Source organism: Cnephaeus nilssonii (assembly GCF_951640355.1).
Source record: "Cnephaeus nilssonii genome assembly, chromosome: 18".
In the NCBI taxonomy this organism is placed as follows: Eukaryota; Metazoa; Chordata; class Mammalia; order Chiroptera; family Vespertilionidae; genus Cnephaeus; species Cnephaeus nilssonii.
In genome coordinates, this window is record NC_137089.1 from 52,048,105 (window position 1) to 52,070,975 (window position 22,871).

The 22,871-nt window shown below is 42.0% G+C and overlaps 1 protein-coding gene across 1 annotated transcript; it reads left to right on the forward strand.

Annotated features, from left to right (window-relative positions):
* Window positions 1-269: 269 nt before the first annotated feature.
* On the forward strand, window positions 270-971 carry LOC307114351 (N-alpha-acetyltransferase 60-like; the record flags this gene model as incomplete). Its single annotated transcript, XM_079796695.1, has 2 exons — window positions 270-603; window positions 826-971. 2 exons carry the CDS (start codon window positions 270-272, stop codon window positions 969-971), a joined length of 480 nt encoding a protein of 159 aa, XP_079652821.1.
* Window positions 972-22,871: the final 21,900 nt, after the last annotated feature.

The window sequence follows — 22,871 nt, forward strand, 5'->3', positions numbered from 1 at the left end:
GGAAACATTAGAGAAAAGGGTTTATTACTTACAGGTCCTGGAAATGTCATGGCATGCTTGGGGCACACAGTGAGGTCGCAGATAGAGATAGAGAGGTTGATGGCCTGGGGTTCGGCTATTATTGGGGTCAGAGTGGGGGCCTCTGTTTTATGGGGTCACTCTGCATTGGTGAACTAAAAATATGAGAGGGAGTCCAGCTCGCTGCGACCCCAGGATGCACTGAGCCCCACAGCACCGTCCGCTTCCGCCGGCTCCCGCCCGAGGTGTGAATGACAGAGGTGGTGCCATCCAGCGCCCTCAGCGAGGCCAGCCTGCACCTCCTCTGCCACAATGACACAGACACTGTGAAGCATCTGTGTGGCGACTGGTTCCCCATCAGGTACCCAGACTCATGGCACCGTGACATCACCTCCAACAAGTTCTTTTCCCTTGCTGCAACCTACAGGGGTACCATTGTAGGAATGACAGCAGCTGAAATAAAAAGTAGGACCAAGATACACAAGGAGGATGGAGCTTTTCTAGCCTCCACCTTCTCTGTTGACACACAAGTTGCATACATGCTAAGTCTGGGAGTAGTGAAGGAATTCAGAACGCACAGCCTAGGTTCTCTTTTACTTGAGAGTTTAAGGGATCACATATCCACCACTGCCCAGGACCACTGCAAAGCCATCTACCTGCACGTCCTCACCACCACCACAGCAATAAACTTCTACGAAAACAGACTTCAAGCAGCACCACTGTCTCCCCTATTACTAGTCCATCCGTGGGGTCCTCAAAGATGGCTTCACTTATGTCCTCTACATCAATGGTGGCCACCCTCCCTGGTCCATTGTGGATTATATCCAGCACCTGGGTTCTGCTCTAGCAAACCTGAGCCCCTGCTCCATCCCTCACAGGATTTCCCGCCAGGCCCACAGCCTGCTCTGCAGCTTCCTGCCATGGTCGAGCATCTCCATCAAGGACGGCATTGAATACAGCCAGACCATGCGATGCCAGCCGGGCAGCCTCCAACAGGTCCCACCCCTTGGGGCCCTGCGGAGCCCACCTTCCTGGCCATTTGACCTCAACTGTGTTCTGCAGAGGAGCTGGCCCATCACCTGCCCCACCTGCAGGCCCGGTGCTACATGGGCTTGGGAGCAGAGCGTCGTGGGGCGGGTATGCCCAAGCTCCAACCGGCGGCTCTTCCAGCCCTCCTTCCGGCTCTGGAAACCTCTGCCCTTGCCTTGGCCTGGCCCCCATGTGAGTGCACCAGCCTCATAGGCTGGCCACAGTGTTCATTGTGGCCAGTTGCTTCTGCTGCCCTGGGAGCATGGGGGCTGGAGCGGGCTCCCTGCCCTGCACGTCCTCACTGGCCTCTTCCCCGCACTGCCTGTTCCTTCCAACTCCTTCCTCCAAAGCCGGAATTACCTCCTGGGAGGGAGGAACCCAAGTGTTACCTAGAGACTTGGCCCTAAAGACACAGGAGGAAGGGGTGAAATAAAGTAAGGTGACCAGACGTCCTGCTTTTGGCGGGACAGTCCCGATTTTTAACAGTTTGTCCTGCATCCCGCGGCGTTTTAAAAAAGTCCCGATTTTTGGAAAGAATGCACGACAAGCTAGGGAACGGCGGGAGAACGGGAAGGGAATATACGGTTTTCGGCGGCCATTTGGCTATTTAGCCAGGATATGAGTTTTATATTATTTTTGTTAATTTTATAATGTTAAACTTTAATAATAACAAATAATTGTTGAGAGCTGATTATCGAGAACTGCTTATCAAAGTTCGCATTGTTGATCAGTTGTTAGAATTCGACCACCATTGTTTGGACTTAATGAACAATGGCATTTTTTGGGATTGGCAACGACGAAAACATTTTGTAACTGTCTCTCAGACGATACACATCGTACTGCGTGCTAGAAAGCTAGTTAAACAAGTGATGTCATTACAAATCAGCTATTCAGATAATTTAGGTAAGTTATTTATTTATTTATTTCATAAACACATAAATTTTCTTGAATTTAGCAGACAGTACTCGTATTATTTATATTTTATAGTGGCGGCAAAAAGTCTAGCGCCGGCCTTGAAAGTGACACTTACGACTTACGTTACGGCAAATTCAGAGGAAAAATAATACAACTTAGTATTGTTATTATTTAGAAAGAAATATAGGATTAAAATTAAAATAATTTTTAAAATATAGTTACTTTATAACAATCGAGTTAATTTAATTTATAAACTAACAATAAAATATGTTCATGTAATTATGTATCTACTTACTGTGTTTTTAAGCAATATGTATATAATAATTTATAATATCATTTTAAATTATTTTTTTTAGATTTTTAACATAATGAGTAAGAAAAGAGGATGCAAATTCAACGATGATCTAAGAAGTGAATTTCCTTTTATTAAAAAAACCAAAAGTGATTACAATATAGACCAAATTTTTAATCAAGAACCCCCCCCCCCTCCCCTAGTCAATGGTGTCCGCTTTACCAATGTTAAAATCTGGTCACCTTAAATAAAGGGAACACCAAACCCTTGTAAAGAACCAGCCCTCAGAAGCCTGAGGGGCGGGAGCAGCCCCTCCCTCCCCAGGAGGGGCTGGGGAGTGGTGGGAGGCTTTTCACCCAAGCACAGAGCTCTGGGGCTCAGTTCCCTGGTATGGTGGTCAGATAATGGGAAGGTGCCCCACCCCTCTGTTGGCAGTCACATGCTGGATGTGCCATTCAGTTGAACTGCCGCAGGGAGCTGGGCGGAGGACAGGTGCTGGTGAGGGTCCCAGGGGCCCCACTCCGGCCCCCCAGTTCCGTGAGATGCAGTTCTGAGGCCTGACCAGATGCAGACAAGAAGAACTGAGTGTGGTGTTTGATCAAGTAGGACCTGGCCTTTGAGGCTGGGGGCAGCCGCTTGCCTTGTGGTCCTCAGCCTCTGGAACAGAGACAGAAGAGGCTGTCAGAGCCAGGAAGCACGCATGTGGCCCTCACTTGCTTCTGGCGTTCCCTCCACCCCATCCCCCAAAGCTGCTTGCTCCCTGCCCGCCCTCCAGAGTAAAGGGGGTTGGCAGAGTCACGCCCAGCATTGCTGCAGTGTCCTGGAGCCGTGGCCACAGTGCACAGTCTGAGTGGGAGGAGGAGGTGGAACAACCAAGCAAAGGGGCCTCGGATTGGCACCCGTCCCCCCCTCAGAACTCCAGCCCGGGGGCTGCTCTGGCCTTGTGGTGGGGGGAGGGGTTTCTCGAGATGAAGGCGGGCCTGCGCACGAAAACCACTTCTCCTTCCTCGGCCACTTCACACTCACTGACTGGTCCCCACTCCGTGCTGACATTGACTTTGAGCTGAGGCCCAGCTCAGTGTCCTCGCTGACCTGAATCAACGGTTATCATGTGGTTTTTATTTCTGCCCCACGGGGTAAGGGAAGAGTCTTCCAGAAGGTTCTGCCTTAGACTTTCATAATTGAGCTGAGGCCTTGCCCTGCCCCTTCCTCCTTGCCCCTAATCACGGCAGTGTCCAGCCCAGTGTTGAACAGATTGTAGTGTTCTGTCTGATTACAAACGAATACATAGACTTTAATTGGTCAAAAAATAAAAATAAATAAAAACATGAGAGGGAATTTAATGAGAAAAGAAGCAGCCCAAATGGTCTTTATGGAAATGAACCAAGATCTCTACAACAAAGGAGCCTCAGGGAGGAACTTGGGGGCTGGCTCTTTAACTAGCCTCCTGGCCAGCAATGTGTTTTCTCAAGATAGCCAGCCCTGGAGTGGAGGCGTCTGCAATCAAAGCTGAAGTCAAGCACTTGAATTACCAGCCAAACAAATAAAAAAAAAAAAAAACAATAAAACATTTCTTGGGTTTACGCTGCAGACAAAGTACAGTGGAGAATGCAAGAATTTTAAGCCAGAGGAGGGGAATTAGGTCAAGGTCAGAGAGCCAGGAGTTAACAGCAGCAGAAGGGTGGAATCTAAATGAAACAGGCAGGAAACAGACCACGGAAGTCCTGGAAATTTACCTGTAACACCAATAGTTCACCTTTAGAGGCAGGACATCAATCATGTATAGGTCAACTGGCTATTTTTAAAGGTCAGGATCAGGAAAATGGATCTGTTCACATTCTTTCACTATTCTAGTTTACAAGCCTGCTCCTGATATTTGAGCGGCCCAGGGCCAGAGTACAAATAGAGGTGACATATAAAAAGTTTAGATGTTTGAAAGCTATATAACAAACAACCAAAGTGTTAAAATGTTTTACTAGTATCTTCATATTGAACAATATACCGTCCTAACAAAAGAGAGAGAAACATCCATCGATATGAGAGAGAAACATCGGTTGATCCTGTATGTGCTCTGACTGGGGATCAAACCCAAAACCTAGACACGTGCCCTGACAGGGAATTGAATCTGCGACCTTCCACCATACTGGACGATACTCTAACCAACTGAGCTCTCTTTTAAAAATGTAAATGAATGTTTAACAGGTAACGTAAGTCTTTGCCATATTAATAAGAAACTAGATTTTAGAAGGAACCTGCAGAGCCATGAAGATGCTGGGCTTCCTGGGGACAGTGGGAAATGGGATACGCAGAGGTGCAGTGGGTAGGAAGCAAGGGGCTGGTGATTTCCTCTGAGTCCAGCTTCCATCTTGAGCTCCTGTTGAGCAAGGTTTCCAATGAGTTTTAGCAAATTCAAAGCTGCAATAACACTGAGATCAAGACCAGAGCTCTATAATCTTTTAAAAGCTCCCCGCTGGTACAACCAACCAAAAAATACATTAAAAAAAATGCTAGCCCAGTTTGAGGAAACATGTTTGGGATAAATGGAGAGTTTCTTCCTCTCCCCTCTCTGCACACCAATCACTGATTCATTGTCTCTTCCTGTCCTTGTGCTCAGAAGAGTCTAATATAGGGGCAACTGTATTTGACAGAAATGTTCTTAGTCCCATGGACTTTTCTGACTGAGCATGATTCATCCCTGTTTTGTAATGTGTGTAAAGCCAGTGGGGTGTATGTGAGCAGAAGTGATTTGCACAAGAATATCATGTTGTTTGCAAATAAGAGCTCTTATGGTATACCATGCTGAATTATTTTTTCAAATAGAAGAGAATCTCAATCACGGTATTCTTATTGATTGCTTGTAAATGTAAGCTACTCACCCTCTTTGGATTACTATGAGATCAGAAATGGTCTCAATTTGAAAATTTCAAAAGCCTGGCCTCAAAATATTACTGATGGATATTGTTGAAGAATGACAGGCATGCTTTCTTTTTCTTTCATGTCCCCATCTGTAAGACTATCTTCAAAATGACAGATTGTGAGATTGTAGTTAAAGTTAGAGTCAAATGTTTGCTCTTTGGTTATAAATCTAGCTGTATACTTCAATATGGCTTTCATATTTTTAAAGTGTTTTAACACACTTCATCTCATTCTAGCTGACCTGGACCTATGAAGTCATCTTGGAAGTTATTTGAGTGGCTTACCCAAGGTTATACAGGCAGTAGAGGACAGAAGTGGGATAGCAATCCAGAAATGTTTAGTTTGGTGACTTTATATAACAACAACTGATAATTGAAGGACATCATCTTTCAAAAATATTCCTCCCCCAAATAGCAGTTGAACTTTTAAATTGGTAAAAACTCTTTAAAAATGCCCTTTCCTCTGTTGAGTCAATTTATGGCATTCAGAGTTCCACCATCCTTTCTCCTAAGTTTTGATGATCTGAGTTGTGACTGGTGAGCTCAGGCATGTTCCTTTGGTCTTGCTGTCTCAATCCAGATTGCTAAACATTTTATCATTAAAAGTAAAAGTTCCTACTAACCTTCTTATATCCAAATATCAAAATGTCAAGAAGGCTCAAAAATATCATGACTTTTCTTCACTTTTCTATCTGTTTGTAATTCCCATCCCCTTCTTTTTGCTTGTAGAGTCTCTTCCCTTTATCTTAGAAGGGCTCAAAGAAAGAATGTTGGAGAGGCTGTGCCTGGGGCAACCCTAGGTCCAAGGGAAGTTAGAAGGTGCCTTCATTTAGGGTGTGGCTCCATCACTTCGTCTCACACAGCTGCTGGGTTACCACTGCAAGAGCATTTGATGTTCAAATGCTTCAGAGTAGGTCAGTTAGTACCACACTAAGGGAAAAACAATTAGGATATTAAAATTGCCTCTGGTTGTAGTTTTTAAGAATCTTCCCTATTTTCATCCAACCTCTTTTACAGTACTGAAATACCAGGATGGAAAGAAAACTAAATTCAAGTAAAATTTTAAATTTACTTATCTATTGATTTGTGATAAGTAAATAGTTCTTGTAAATACTACAAGTACAACTAATTGACTGTCTTTAAGGTCCTAGGAGAACATGTAACTATGGATTAGTCACATTATAATATTTATTTTAAAGGTAAAGTTGAATGTCATGTTTTCATGTCTTAGTTTTTTTTTTTTAATATTTTTATTGATTTCAGAGAGGAAGGGAGAGTGAGAGAGAGATAGAAACATCAATGATGAGAGAGAATCATTGATTGGCTGCCTCCCACATGCCCCCCTACTGGGGATTGAGCCTACAACCCAGCACGTGCCCTTGGCCGGAATTGAACCTGGGACCCTTCAGTCCGCAGGCCGACGCTCTATCCACTGAGCCAAACCAGCCAGGGCTCATGTCTTAGTTTTAAAGCGAGGTGGTAAGGAGTGACTATTCGCCTTCACCTTCCACAGATTTATGTGAAGCTCCTACTGGGTCCAAAGCACTTTCCTGGACCTATGTGGGCATACATGTATCCATGGAAAGTTGTGATAAAGCCCTGAATTCATCACATATCCACATAAAAATAACAGAGCTCTTATTCTGAGGGCTGCGCCTAGGTTTGTGCCAGCCAACAGAACTGGAAATTTTTAAAAAATCTAGGAGACAAGGCAGTCCCATCAAATTTAAATAAAACTAGAGGGCACTTGGGGTGTCCACTCTACATGGTCGAGGACACTTCACCTGAGACTCAGAGCATTGCTGTCTCCCCACACTGATGAGAAGGCAGGGAACCATCAGGCCTAGGAATCATGGAAACTAGCTTTCCTTCAAAGCCCACAGAACAGCTTGTAGAACTAAATCAAGCTAAGCATATGCTTCATCTTATTAACCTTTAAAAATAACTTCTGTTATTTAAATTATGGAAGGTATTTATGGAAAAGGGCGTATCTTCACAGCAGCTCTTTTAGTTTATATTTCCCTCACAACCACCTACTAATTGTTATACTCTTGCTAAAATATAACTTGGAGTTTGTGTACTAGAATGCCTCCAAAATATTGTTACCAATTAGTCATCCATTTCTTCTAGTCCACAGCCAGTTCCCTTTTTCTCCTTCATGCTTCCTTTAGTTGTATCTCTGATACAAACATATATATACAAAATGCTTTCACAAAACTGCTGTTTGGGAATTGGACTAGCAATTTCTTGTACTACTGAATGGAACTGCAATAGCATTTTCTGTTTGTTGTCTTTCTGTTTCTGGGTCTACAGCATTTACAGTATTCACCAAGATGTATTATGAAAGGAAGCTCTTAGGTCTCTACTGCAGATCATCTTATTGAATCGGGCATTGTGGAAAATTCTAAAAGATTCCCAGTCAACATGTATGCATGCGTAAGAATTGATTTTCTTTGTGTCTGAAGATACTGCTACTAATTCTGTTACCCTGCATTTCTGAGTGAGGTTGAACAGATAAGTCAGTGTGGCACTGTTGGTCTTATTTTATTCTCTGTATGAGTAAATCATAGTTTGCTGTGGACAATGTTTGTGAGGCCTGCATTATTAACATAAAATTTGTTTTCCTTTTTAATAAACTATTCCCATACCTCTCTTGAAATTCTCCTGGTATTATATTGGAAATATAACTCAAAAATAAGGCTTTGTTTCTTTCTCTTTAAATAACTGAAAGAGATTGATTTTCATACACACACACACACACACACACATGCATTTTTCATTTAGATTATTGGTCAGGCAAATCAAATAGATTTCAACTTGCTCTTCAGTCCAATTGATTGATAATGACTGATTTGAGATTCTGAAGTCATCCTCAAACATAGCAAGAAAGGTGGTGAGATTCATTAGCAATGCCTATTACATATGCACCAGTGGAGGGTGTTGAGGATTGTCCAATGGGGAATGAAGAGGAAATGGAAAGTGTGTCCAAGATTTTAAAGGGTCATTATTATTTACAATAGCCAAGATATGGATACAACCCGAGTGCCCATCAATAGACAGGTGGATAAAAAAGTTGTGGTACCTATATACAATGTAATATTACTTGGTCATTAAAAAAGAATGAAATCTTACTATTTGCGACAACATGGATGGACCTAGAATTCATGCTCAGTGAGATAAGTCAGACAGAGAAAGACAAATGCCATATGATTTCACTTACATGTGGGATCTAAATAAAATAAACAAAGAAAATAGAAACAGTGTCATAGCTGCAGAGAACAGACTGATGGTTGCCAGTTAGGAGGAAGGTCAGAGGCCTGGGTAGAAAAGGTGAAGGGATTGAAAACTATAGTTTGAGAGTTACAAAAGAGTCATGAGGAGGTAAAGTACAGCATACAGCATATAGTAATCGCTAATCCTACCTAATAATAGACAAATATGCAAATTGACCATACCTCTGACACACCCACAAGCCACGCCCACCATCCCATCAGAGCGAGTATGCAAATTAACCTAACCAAGATGGCTACAGCCACAGAGAGCAAGGTTTCCTAGGTAACAGAGGAAGCCACGCTTTCCGCCTGCCCTTGCCAGGACTAAGCCTCCACTCAAGCTACAGAGTTTCAATTATAGAAGGTAAACAAATTCAAACAGAAATGGAGGCAGAATGGAGCTTGAGAGAGCAGGCCAGGGTTGCCCCCGGCAACAGGGGAAGCAAAGCTTTCTGCACACCCTGGCCGGGCCCAGGCCTCCGCTTAAGGCTACAAAGTTTCAATTATAACCCCAACAGAAATGGCTGCCGGCCGCGGAGGGAGCCCCAGTCTTGGTTCCGCTCCAGGCTACAAAGTTTCAATTGTAGAAGGAAAATAAATTCCAGATACCAGGGCCTCCACTTGGGTTGCCAGGGGGAGTGGCTGGCCTGCAAACCACCACAGGCCTCTCGCTCAGGCCGCCCCATGCCCCAAGGGAACCCCAACCTGATCAGGGACACCCTTCAGGGCAAACCAGCTGGCCCTCACCCCTGTACCAGGCCTCTATCCTATCTAATAAAAGACTAATATGCAGATTGATCATCACTGCAACACACAATATAGCTGCCCCCATGTGGTCAAAGATCCTGCTTCCATGTGGACACAAGATGGCCACCACAAAATGGCCAGCACGAGAGGGCAGTTGGGAGGCACCCTGCCTGTAAGGGAGAGCAGTTGAGAGGGACGAAGCCTGCAAGGGAGGGCAGTTGGAGGTGATCAACCCTGCAGGAGAGGGCAGTTAGGGGTGACCAGGCCAGCAGAAGAGGGAAGTTGGGGGCAAACAGGCTGGCAGCAGAGTGGTTAGGGGGTGATCAGGCTGGCAGGCAGAAGCGGTTAGGGGCAATCAGGAAGGCAGGCAGGCAAGCAGTTGGGAGCCAGCAGTCCTGGATTGTGAGAAGGATGTCCGATTGTGAGAGGGATGTCCGACTGCCTGTTTAACAGGCAGTCGGACATCCCTCCAGGGGTCCCATATTGGATAGGTTACAGGCTGGGCTGAGGGACAATCCCCCTCCGTGCACGAATTTCATGCACTGGGCCTCTAGTGTTGTAATAACTATGTATGGTGCCAGGTGGGTACTGGAAATATCAAGGGGAACACCGCGTAAAGTATACGACTATACAACCACTATGCTTGATGCCTGAAACTGGTACAAAATAATATTGAATGTAAACTTTAATTGAAAAATAGCATTTAAAAATATATTTTTATAACCTTGACACAGAGATTCTAGAAAGAGAAGGAAGAAATAAACATAATTTCAGATTTTTACCCTCATTTTATAAATAACTTGAAAACTCCAGAGCACATGTTGAAAACCCTGAGGGGTCTGCATGGTTGGCAACTATGACTTGGTTTTGTGTGAGATAGGCTTTGGATGACAGAGGGGACTGACGAATGTGGAGAGCAAAGACCAAACACATCCCTTGCTGTTGGGTTTATGAATATGGGTTGTTTTGTTGATTAAAGGACAGGACATCAGAAAGAAGATTGAAGAAGATATTGTAATCTGAAGCCTAGAAATCATCGTGAGGATATGTGTCTGTGAGTCAGCTTTGGAAAGACATACATAGTCCATTTTCATTGGATCCCGTTGGGTATTATGAGATTATGAATCTTCTAAGATTCTACGGGACAGATAAGTCACTATATTCTTGCCATAAGTCTGGAACCCCAAAGGGCTACAACAAATGCATGATAATTGGTTAATGTCAGGATTTGAAATCAACAGCATGAACACTAATAAGACGGTGATCACCATTTGTGGACATGAATTCACTGACACGGTAACAGTGGCTATTGGAGCTGTTTGCCATGGTTGGACTTCTTGTCAACCCTGGTGGCTTCTACTCAGTCAGACTTTTCAGTGAGTATCCAGATGTCCTTCCCAAGACTGCGAGCAGGTGGAAAGAAGAGCCAGGAGAGTAAGTGACCCCAGCTGTAAGGAGCCAAGAGTCAATGACAAATTAATTCTAACATTATTTTAGTAAGCTAATGAAACAGAACCTCATGGAAACTTGGTCCTCACCATTGGCTTACTTCCTCATGCCTGAGGACAAAGCATTCTTCGCATAGCTGCCCTTCAACCGCCCCATCCTTTATCTTTAGTCAACACCCTTTACGACCTTAGCCAAATTATCTAAGTCCACATGATCCGCTCAGCCCCTATCCCTCCTAGACATCTCCCCTTCTAGAACTTCCTCATACCCCCTCCCCTGCCTGCAGCCCCTGCTGGCAAGCACTGATAGGTCCACAGTTCACTCCCCGCGCCCCACCTCCCACTCCCTGACTTGGATATAAGGCACCGCTGTAAGAATAAAAATTTGAGGCTTGATCAGAACCCATTTGTCTTGCCTCCATTCTCCGCGTCCCTTGTTTGTCTCATTCTCTTAGGTTCGTCTCTGGTGTCCGTGTTGTTGCCCCGCGGGTCGGGGCACCCAGCAATGCCAGCTCTCCCTGGTTTCTCTGAAAGGTACCGTTAGTCTGGCCTCCAGAAAGTTTTGTTCCAGTGAAAATATTTGTCATGCTTGCAACCATTTCCAAGTTTTCACAAAATGTTAGCATAGAAAATTACTTTAGGTGTTTTATCTGTAGCTTATCTTAGCAGCATTTTCTCACATGGAAATATTTTAGATATTCTCATAAATTAAAAACAAATTAAAATGTTCAGTTAGTTACTCACCTGTTTTATCATTAAGTCTCCACCAAGATGGGGAACCAATGGACACAGAACCGAACAAGATAGTCACAGGCTGGTTGAAAACATTTAATTGTCTGTATGAATTGCTACTTAACATAGACTTCTCCAATTTACTTAGCAAAATCAGTCATTTGGAACACACATGAGAACATGATTTTCTGTTATGCTAACAATAAAACATCCTGTCACTGTTCCAAATATGTAAAAAACCATATTTAACAAGTTCTCTCATTGTATCCTGCTAATTTATGATGAATATAATAACCACTTGGCTTATTATTCAGTTCAACCACCCACATTGCCCTGATCCTAGAAAATCTATTTAGAGATAAATTAACTATAAGCCAGGGCTGAAGGCACTGGAGTTGGTACTCGGTGTGGATTTTATGCATGGCTCCTGACTTCTGCATGCAGGGCACCTATGTAATTCCTGATATTTATATTTTACTGACCTAAATCATGAAGCTAACTCATCCCCCTTGCCCCCTTATAGAGTGAGATTGGCTGTGGCTTCATCAAAATTCTTCCTATTCTGTAAGACAAATCAATATATTTCCATCTTTGTTCTATTGGCAAGAAACACACACACATGGCAACTGGAAGCTATAGCAAATTTAATCATTTGTGCTGCTCTTAGACTAACATAAACCTCCCATTGGAATATTGGGCGGAGGCTGGGAGGGAGAAGAAAAGAAGTCTACAGAATTGGCTTTTTTTACTTCATTAGTACCCTTACAGATTTTATTTTACCCATTGGTACCTGTTCTTGCCTACCTCTCTGCTATTTGTAAACTGTACAATTTTTATTGAATTTATTGGGAAACATCCTGTATAATAAAGAGGTGATATGCAAATTGACTGTCATGCCCTCACAAGATGGCTGCCTACAACCAGGTTGGCAGGAGGGTTAGTGAGGGACGACCAAATGACTGAACAAGCAGTCTGAGTGGGGCAACCAGGTCAGCAGGGTGTTAGTGAGGGATGACCAAACGACTGAACAAGCAGGCTGCATGGGGTGACCAGGCCATCAGGGAGGCCGTGAGGGGAAACCAGGTCGGCAGGGGTGGCAGTTGAGGGCGACCAGGCTGGCAGGGGAGGGCAGTTAGGGGTGATCAGACTGGCAGAGGGGGGCAGTTAGGGGCAACCACGCTGGCAGGCTGGGACAGTTAGGGACAACCAGGCCAGCAGGGGGGGTAGTAAGAGGTGACCAGGCTGGTGGGGCGGGGGAGGGCGCAGTTAGGAGCGACCAGGCCAGCAGGAGGGACAGTTAGGCAGGCAGGCAGGCAGGTGAGCGATTAGGAGCCAGGGGTCCAGGATTGTGAGAGGGATGTCAGACATCCCCCGAGGGGTCCTGGATTGGAGAGGGTGCAGGCTGGGCTGAGGGGACCCTCTCCCCGGTGCATGAATTTCATGCACCAGGCCTCTAGTTGGTTAATAAAATCATAGTTTTCAGGTGTACCATTCTACAATACATCATCTGTATATTGTATTGTGTGTTTACCACCACAAGTCAAGTCTCCTTTCATCACCACTTCTGGGACTATATCCAAAGAAATCCAAAGCACTAATTCGAAAGAATATATGCACCTCTATGTTCATTGCAGCATTATTTATAATAGCCAAGATTTGGAAGCAGCCCAAATGTCCATCAGTAGATGAGTGCAAAAAAAAAAGTAGTGGGATATTTACACAATGGAATAAACTGCACAATTTTGATAAGAGGATTTCAATTTGCCTGAAGCACATGGGTACAGCTTTACTGCTGATGGAGGACAATACAGACAAATGGCATTTAGTGACTTATTTAAAAATCATTTGCTGTGAAATGGAATTAAGAGCCACTTAGGCTGTTTGGACACTTGCTATTATTTTTCCTTAGCATGAAAATTGGAAATTGCTTAAATGTCACCCTGTTTTTAAGGACATGGGAGGCTGTCTATGATGCTAATATTTGTTAATATTACAGATTCGTTGACAGTGGTATTATCAGTCATCCAATGTTCAAATTAGTGATAAACAGAAAGCTGCATATTGTGATAAGATAACAAGGACTTGTTTAAAATAATGACTTCATTCTTGTTGTGCATCAAGTAATATAAGTTCTTTATTGATATAATCATTAAATTCTTACAAAAATCCTATGAGGAGGAATTCTTAATTATCTCCATTTAATAGATGAGCAAATGGAGGCACAGGCAGATGCATGACTTATTCAAGGTTGTGCACCTACTGAGTGTGGAGACAAGGGTGGGACCCAGACACTGCTTCCAGCGATCGCACTCTTCAACCATCAGTCTGTGGCTGTCAGTCATGTCTAATGAGGCCACAGGAAGGTCACCACATTGTGTGTTCTCAGGCTTCTTTAGGGGGCTTGCATATGAGGAAAGCTTTACTAGACTGAACGAGTTAGGCTTATTCACCCCTTTGGCAGGAGAGTTATAAAAGATTTCTAACCTACCTTTCCAAAATAATGTGGGCTTTATCATATATACATACATACATGTGCATACACACACACATATGTATATATATACTATGTCTATATGTGCTTGTCTTAATATGTGTGTGTATACATATATTTTTGTCAATATAGATATATCAGAGAACACAATAACACCAACTTACATCTATTTAGTATTTGTTTAGTGCTAGGTAATATTCCAAGAACTTTACATCAATACCTTAGTAACCTTCACCACATCTGTACTAACTTGGTGTTTTGATTTTCATTCTTATTTTAAAGCCAGGAAAACTGAGGCTCAGAGTAGTTTCATGACATGCACAATGTCTTATAATAGTCAAGCTAGATTTTAAACACAAGCAGTCTAGCTCCTGGATCCAATCATCCAACCACTAGTTTGACTACAATTTCTATTTCCTATAATATTGGTAATTAATGATGGATCAGAAAGCATGTGAAAAACCTATAAGCTAATTCCTCAAATTCAATGTCTCCAATGTGTGTAATGAATTTTTTCAATTGTGAACTTGCATATTGACTATGACTACTATGCTAGTTAGTGTTTATAGATGAAAACACTAACACAGTAATAAAGCTTATCGGAATTCCTGGTGTGCAGAGAACTGAAGATACATGTAAAGGAAGATCAGACTGCTGTTAGTGCCTGTTCCAGCAGATCAATGCAAAGGTCGATAAGAAAGAGAATACCTTAGCTAATAACTGGAATGGTTGCTACGCGTTATTTTTTTTTAACCAAGGAGAAGTTTGGCTGTGCCATTGCATCTGACATTTTAACTGAGCCTCTTTCAGAAATTGCATTTGAAAGCAAGCATTTTTTCTCCATTAGCTACATTTTCCTCCAGTGTCGATAGCACGCTTTTAAGCATTTCTTCTGACTGCTTCTTCAAGTGATTTCAGCTCGCCTGTCACCGCTCACAGGAGTCTTGCACTTTGGGGTCAATGCAGGAGGGATTTCATCACATCCTGAAATGCATGGGCGTGTGGGTTCTCCTGACAGCTAAGATTTATCACTTGGTAAATATAATTCTCTTGCCTGTAAACACAATGGTCATATTTTCTGAATCAGAAAACTGAAGCTGCATCATCCAGCATATATTCTGATAATAAGATGAAATATATAATATTAGACCTGTCCATAAATTCTATGTCACATGATTAGGAGGGCAGTGTGAGCAGCTGGAAACTCCCAAGGGCAATTCCTGACATCCTTGTTTGCTTTCTGTAATAGGAAAGGAGAACAAAAGGGATGAAATGGCTCTCCTAAAATCTGGGCTGAATGGCGATCACATCTCTCTTCCCTCATCTTCCCCTGTCCTTTTCTTTTTCTCACAATTACTGAGCACGTTTTTGTCAGCAGGAACTTTATTAAGCATAGGTGGAATAGAGATGAATATTATACTACTTCTTAATTCACAGTCTACTTGGAGAAAGCTATTTTAATATGCCATTGAAAGATGGTGTTCCACGAAGAACATGGAAGAAGGAACACAAGGTCAAGTGGCATTTGAGAAACAGAGGTTAACTTGGCTTAAACATTAGTGGAGGGAAAGGATGCATATAAACTCCAGGAGTAGGTCAGCCACTTCAGGGAAGGCCGATTCCAAGAGCACTGAAATTGGTTGGCATCTCCTTCCACCTCTGAGTTATTCTTTTCTCTCTACTGGCTTCATCCTCAGACAGGCTTTCTCTCTCTAGAGACAGCTATAGGTGTAGACCTTGCAAGCCTAGCAGAGATGGGATTATCTGGTTCATGATTTCAAAAAAAGTCCCAGGCTTTATGTTTATTGCCATAATTTGGTTACATGTCCAGTCCTACGTCAGTCAACAAGGGTGGATCTGGAGGTGAAAAATTTGTCCCTCACACTTCAATACTGACACCCACCCTTCAGAAACTGTTATAAAAATCAGGGCCTATCAGGGATTACCTTTGAAGAGCTGAAGCAATGGAGCAGCCTTCACAGTGGAGAACCATGTCTCCCAACATACCTCAAAGGTGTCCACTCATTTTTCTGCCTCCTCATTTACCACACGGCTTTCTAGGACTAAGGTTGAGTATATCTGTCTTCGGTTATCTATTGATACATTGATTACTCCATGGACTATTTAACTGAATCAACAAAAAAATAAGTAATTATATATTGATGACTTAGGAAAAAAACAAGTAAAATATTTATTTATTTATTTATTTATACTTTTAAAATCTTTATTGTTGAAAGTATTACAGATGTCCCCCCTTTTGCCCCATTGACCCTTTCTAGCTCACTCCATACCCAAAACCTTTTCTTTTTTAGTAATGTTGTTATATTACTAATTGTATATTTGTAATATTTTAAATTTTATTTTTCAGTTAACGTTTACATTCAATATTATTTTGTATTAGTTTTAGGTGTACAACATAGTTAGATAATCATATACTTTACAAAGTGTTCCCCCTGATATTTCAACTAGCAACATATATATTTACTAGAGGCCTGGTGCACGAAATTCGTACATGGGAGGGTGTGTCCCACTGCCCAGCCTGCACCCTCTCCAATCTGGGACCCCTCCTGGTGGGATCGGGCCTAAATGGGCAGTCGGACATCCCTCTCACAATCCAGGACTGCTGGCTCCCAACCACTCACCTGCCTGCCTGCCTGATTGCCCCTAACCACTTCTGCCTGTCAGCCTGATCACCCTCTAACCACACCCCTGCCAGCTTGATTGATGCCTAACTCCTCTGCTGCTGGCCCGATTGCCCCTAACTGCCCTCCCCTACCAGCCTGGTCACCCCTAACTGCCCTCCTCTGCTGGCCTGGTCATCCCTAACTGCCCTCCCATGTCAGTCTTGTCACCCCCAACTGCCCTCCCTTGCAGGCCTGGTCCCTCCCAACTGCCCTCCCCTGCTGGCCATCTTGTGGCAGCCATCTTGTGTCCATATGGGGGTGGCCATCTTTGACCACATGGGGGCGGCCATCTTGTGTGTTGGAGTGCTGGTCAATTTGCATATTACCTCTTTATTATATAGGAGATTACAGTATTATTGACTATATGCTATACTTTATATCCACATGACTATTTTGTAACTACCAATTTATACTTCTCAATCTCTTATCTTTTTCACCCAGTCCCCCAACCCTCTTATCCTCTGACTACCATCAGTTTGTTCTCTGTATCTATGAGTCTGTTTCAATTTTGTTGATTTATTGTGCTCTTTAGATTGTACATATAAGTGAAATCATATGGAATTTGTCTTTTTCTGACTGATTGAGCATAATACCTTCTAGGTCCATCCATACTGTAGCAAATGATAAGGTTTCATTCTTTTTCATGGCCAAGTAATATTCCATTGTATATATGTATATATGCGCAACATCTTCTTTATCCCTTCATCTATTGATGGGCATTTGGTTTGCTTCCATATCTGGGCTATTGCAAACACCACTGCAATGAACATAGAGTGCACATATTCTTTAAAATTAGTTTTTAGTTTCTTCAGATATATTCCCAAAAGTGGAATTTCTGGGTTGTAAGGGTATTTCATTTTTAATTTTTTGAGGAAACCCCATACTGTTTTCTTCAGTGGCTGCATCAATCTGCATTCCCACCAGCAGTGCACCAGGGTTCCCTTTTCTCCACATTCTCACCAACACTTCTTGTCTGTTAATTTATTGATGATAGCCATTCTAAAAGGTGTGAGGTGATATCTCACTGTGGTTTTAACTTGCATTTATTTGATGATTGTAACATTGAGCATCATTTCATATGTTTATTGGCCATCTGTGTGTCCTGTTTGGATAAGTGTCTATTAAGATCCTTAGCCCATTTTTTTAATTGGTTTGTTTTTTGATGTTGAGCTGTATGATTTCTTTATAAATTTTGGATATTAACTCCTTATCTGATTTATCATTGGTGAATGTTTTCCTATTCACTGTCTTTTCATTTTGATTGTGAATTCGATTCCCACTTTGCTGTGGAAAAACTTTTTAGTTTGATGTATATTTATTTTTGCTATCAAGCCCCTTCTACTCTCTTTCTAATGGTCTTTTATTTGATTAAAGCAACAATAACAATGATAAAACTTTATCTGATAATGCAACCTAGTATGTAATGATAAAATAACATTTTGGGAGAAAACAGATAAAACTGGAGACATTTCTTGATATGGGAACATTAATATTTATGAATATCTTTGATGTAACATTTATATTTGCTTTCTGTGGGTAACAGTAATAACAGTGATCTATGAGTATGCTAGTAATATTTCTCAAATATTGAAAAGAAAAAAACATTTTTAATTCTTTCTGGCAAAAGCAGAAGTTTATCTTTCCTGTCATTTCAACCATGAGCATCACCATGTTTCTTTTACCAGTTCCCAATCACAGCATCATATGGATGGAATGAACTTTGCAACATCTTAATAGCTGTGAATTCCAGCAAAGAGATACTTATAGTGTTTCAGAGTGATGAGCATCTATATGCTTAGCTCTAATTCTAACATACTCTTAAGAATGAGATTCCGCAAATTTGTGTCATAAACCAGTCTGCGTAGCACAGTTCTCATCACTCGTGCCTTCCTTATGACTCCTGCTATAGTTTATGTGGATCTTATTTTAAGGAGATACAGAAACTGCTTCTATCTGATGTCAAAACTATCAATTAAGAGAGAAAAGCTCCTTCTGATCATGCCTTTGGTATGAAATAAAAGTAGAGGTCTTTTGGCAGAATTTGCCTGGGTGTTATGTGTGGAATATGTTGTGTCTGTGTCTGTCTGTCTGAATAGATTGTGAATCCGATTCCCACTTTCATCGAGCTTGTAAGGGTAGTGGACATCATCATTCAGGTTTCATTGGGTGCTTGCGGTGTCCCAGGTACTCTTCTAACCAGGCAGACAAAGATTAAGCTTTCGTGAAACCTGCATTCCAGTGGGGAGAAACCCACTAAACAAACAGATCAGGAAATGTTTAGAATATCTAAGAAGGTATGAAAATATAGAGGGAAAATGTAACAGAATGCGGGAGTATGGAGTTCCCAGAGTGCTAGAGAGGCAGTAGTCACTCTCTATTCTGTGCAACAAAACCACAACTTTAGCGGCTTAACACACACTCATCACAGTTTTCGTGAGTCACGGTTGCAGGCCTGGCTTAACTGAGTTCTCTGCTTCAGTCTCTCTGGGCTGCAATCGAGGCGTCCACCAAGGCCCAATGGAGAAGAATCTGCCTCCAAGTTCACTCATGTTCTCGGCAGAATTAACTTTATTGTGCGTCAAAGGATTCGTGACAGCTCACTTCCTCAAAATCAGTAATACAAAGCGATTCTAGAATGAGCTGGCCAGCGAGACTGAGTTTTATATGATGTAACATATTGTGACAGTGATATCTTGTCATCATTCCCATCTTTGGTGTGTTAGAAGCAAATCACAGGTCTCTCCCAATGCAAGGGGAAGGGACTAAACAAGATGGTAAACACCAGGGGGTGGGGATCAGGGGGGCGGAAAGTCTACCTGTCCCAGAGGCACTGAACTTGTCAATAGAATGGTTAGAGAATACATCATTGTGGGGGTGACATCAGATCAAATACTTAAGGGCAAGGGAAGGCAACAAGGAGGCTCTCTGAGGGGGCAGCCTCCCAGATAAAGGGGACAGCAAGTGCCAACACCACGAAGTAGGACTGTATTTGGCAAATTTGAGAAATATCAAGGAGGAAGACAAGCTGGAGCAGAGTCATGAGAAAAAGAACGTAGTAGAAAAAGATGAAGTTGGAAGACCAAATACTAGGAATGGGATGGGGAAGGGAAGAGATGGTGACCACAGTGGGGATGAGTTCCTTGGATTTTGCAGGCAATTGTAAGCATTTGAGTAAATCTATTTATATATATATTTCAGAGAGGAAGGGAGAGGGAGAAAGAGATAGAAATATCAATAAGGAGAGAGAAACATCAATGAGAAGAGATCAGCTGCTTCCTGCATGCTCCCCACTGGGGATCGAGCCTGCAATCCAGGCATGTCCCCTGACTGGGAACTGAACCATGACCTTCTGGATGATAGATCTATGCCCAACCACTGAGCTATGCCAGCCTGGCAAAATTTGACTTTTATTGAGCAGAGTAAGATGGGAAGCTAATGGAGGACTTAAAGAACAGGAGTGTCAGTGTACTTATCTAACCGCTGTTTGAGAACAGGCATAGAAGGGCACCTGTGGAGGCATGGAAACCATGATTCTTGCTAGTGCTATAAGCCTAGTCGAGATGACAGTGAAGGTGGTTAGAATTGGTCAGAATCTGGATAAAATCTGAGGGTAGAACCAACCCTGTCCCTTAAATTATCTTTCTCCATTCTGTAGACAAAGTAGCAATTTCAGAGTTCGGTGCTAAGCCTGCACTGTTCCTCTAGTCCAGTGGTTCTCAACCTTTCTAATGCTGCGACCCACAGGTTGAGAACAGCTAGCAGGGTCGCCTAAGACCATTGGAAAACACAGATATTTACATTACGATTCATAACAGTAGCAAAATTACAGTTATGAAGTAGCAACGAAAATATTTTTATGGTTGGGGCTCACCACAACATGAGGAACTGTATTAAAGGGTCGCGGCATTAGGAAGGTTGAGAACCACTGCTCTAGTCCCTTCCTCGAGAATGTGGAACTGCATTAAGACAAGACTAATTTAATATCCACGAGTAACTAAACCACAAGAATTTAAAAAGAGGGTGAAGCAGATATATAGAAAAAAGTAGTGGTTGACTGAGGATAGTATTCAGTGATTATCACCCATTTTTATTTAAAACCCTCATGCAAATGCGCATCAATTTACTCAGCCCCAAGGATGTTAGGAACGTCTATTTTTGGATAAGTAAAAGAATATTATAAAATGATTTTTTTGTTTTTACTATCGGCAATACTTTGTTTCTGAAATATTGGTCAGTCTCAGAAAAGGAAAAATATTTTGTGGGTGAGTAAACATTTTGGCCAAAAAGATTTATACAGCATATTCATAGCTCTCTAATATTTACCATTCATTCACAGCATCTTTTTTGATCCTTACCAGAAGTCTTGAAAATTGTAGCAACTAACAGAAAACATAAAATTTTTACAAAGATCTTTGGTAGGTATATAGGTTATCATTTTCTTTTTCAAATCACATAGTGACCTATACAGAGACTAAGCTGTTTTCTTTCTGTTTTGAAATCCTAAAATGATGAGGCAATTCCATGAAGTTCCAAATGATTTTATTTCATCTGGATTGTTACCTGGCCTCTAAACCGCTATGGTGAGTCTATTGTTTCTAAAGCCTGCTCCACTCTTAAGCAAATGTGATGGTGGTAATTCATTAGGATGGTTTTATTTCAGGTACCTGTTCTCACTGTTAAGCCATTTTCTTAATAGCTAATTAGATGTATTAATAAAGGGAAGATTTCATTTCCAAAAGGCTGTTGGCATATCAGTCTCTCGCTTCATGGAGGTGTCATGGTGCAGGTATAAATGTGCATCTGGCTTAAAGAGCCAATGATTCCTGTCTTCTTGCAGTGTGGCCAGATGTGGGCAATTATATTTCATCTGTGTTTAATAATGTGTTGTTGACTTACTAGTCCGCATTCTTCTCTGATCATTAATTTTTATAAGCTTTTATCCTTTGAATCATCCTCATGTGGTATGTTATAGCAGTGCTTTCTCGCCACTACATATTTTAAGCCTCTTAAAGAACACAGAATCATGTTGTTCCCATGGAAACCTTCAAACACTGAAGAACCACAGCCTTGGTTTTTTTGACTTCTATTGTATGTGGGCTCGTGCCCTGTAACAGCCTATTCTAATCTCCAGTGCCCCTCCCATAAGGATATAGTTAACCTCGAGGCCATTAGAGTTCATTGTTTTTTATTTTTATTTTTTTATTTGTCCATTGGCTTGATTCTTACTATTGTGGTAGGAAAGAGGTAGACTAACCCATTGCAATGAACCAAAACACAGATTCTTCTTGAACATGAGCAGCTACTAGGACCATTTCTATAATATTTACTGTTCATTCACTCAGCTGTTATTTACTGAGTAGCGGTATTAGGAGATACACTATTATGGGGCTTGGATTTACAGTTGTGAACAAGACAAAAATCCTGACTTCATGAATATATAGATAAAGAAACCAAACCAAGCAATGAAATTGAAAGTCATCAAGAAGGTGGCTGGCTATGTGGCAGGGGTTGTTATTTTCATTAAGGTCATCAGGGGACACTTCTCTTGAGTAGAGGCATTTGAGTAAAGGCTTGATTGAAGTAAGCAAATGAGTCAAGCAAATATCTGAGTGTAGTTCATTCTAGAAAGAGGAAACTTCAAATTCCCTGAAGTGGAACAAATTTGATATGCATTACACTTGAAATACAGCAAGAAACCAGCATCCTAGCACCTGGTTACCAAGCAGGCCAGTTAAGTAAGTGATGTGGAGGTGGAGATAAGAAGATGGATGGGGATTGAGAAAGAGATCATGAATTGTCTCGTAGGCCACACTGACAATATTGAATATGAAGGACTTTGAGGAGTAACATCATCTAATTGATGGTTTCCAAAAGATTGCTTTATTTGTGGTGAGAACAATCAACTGTATCAAGGCAAGAGTAGAATGCCAATTAGAATGTGCAATAGAAGAAGGTTGAATGCAGGGTAGACATGAAAAACAGCGTCAATGGCACTTACTGAGGTTTTGAGCTCAGATTGTGAACAAAAGGAGTTGATGAGTAGAGTATTGTCCTGAGTAAATAGGTGAGCGATGATGCCATTTACTGAAATGCATAAAGCTGAGGAAGAATGGTTTTGTGGGGAGATGGCGTGGGCCAAGAGTTCTGACTGAACATGTTAAGTTAGAGGTATCCAGTGAGATACCCAAGTCTTGAATTTAGAGAAGTTTGTGCTGGGATGTAAAGCTGTGATTCTGGGACACACTTTTAAGGAAATGATGTGCATAAACAGCTGAAGCTGGGAATGATGCTGTGAGGGTTTCTAAGGATATCACTCCCCCCTTATACA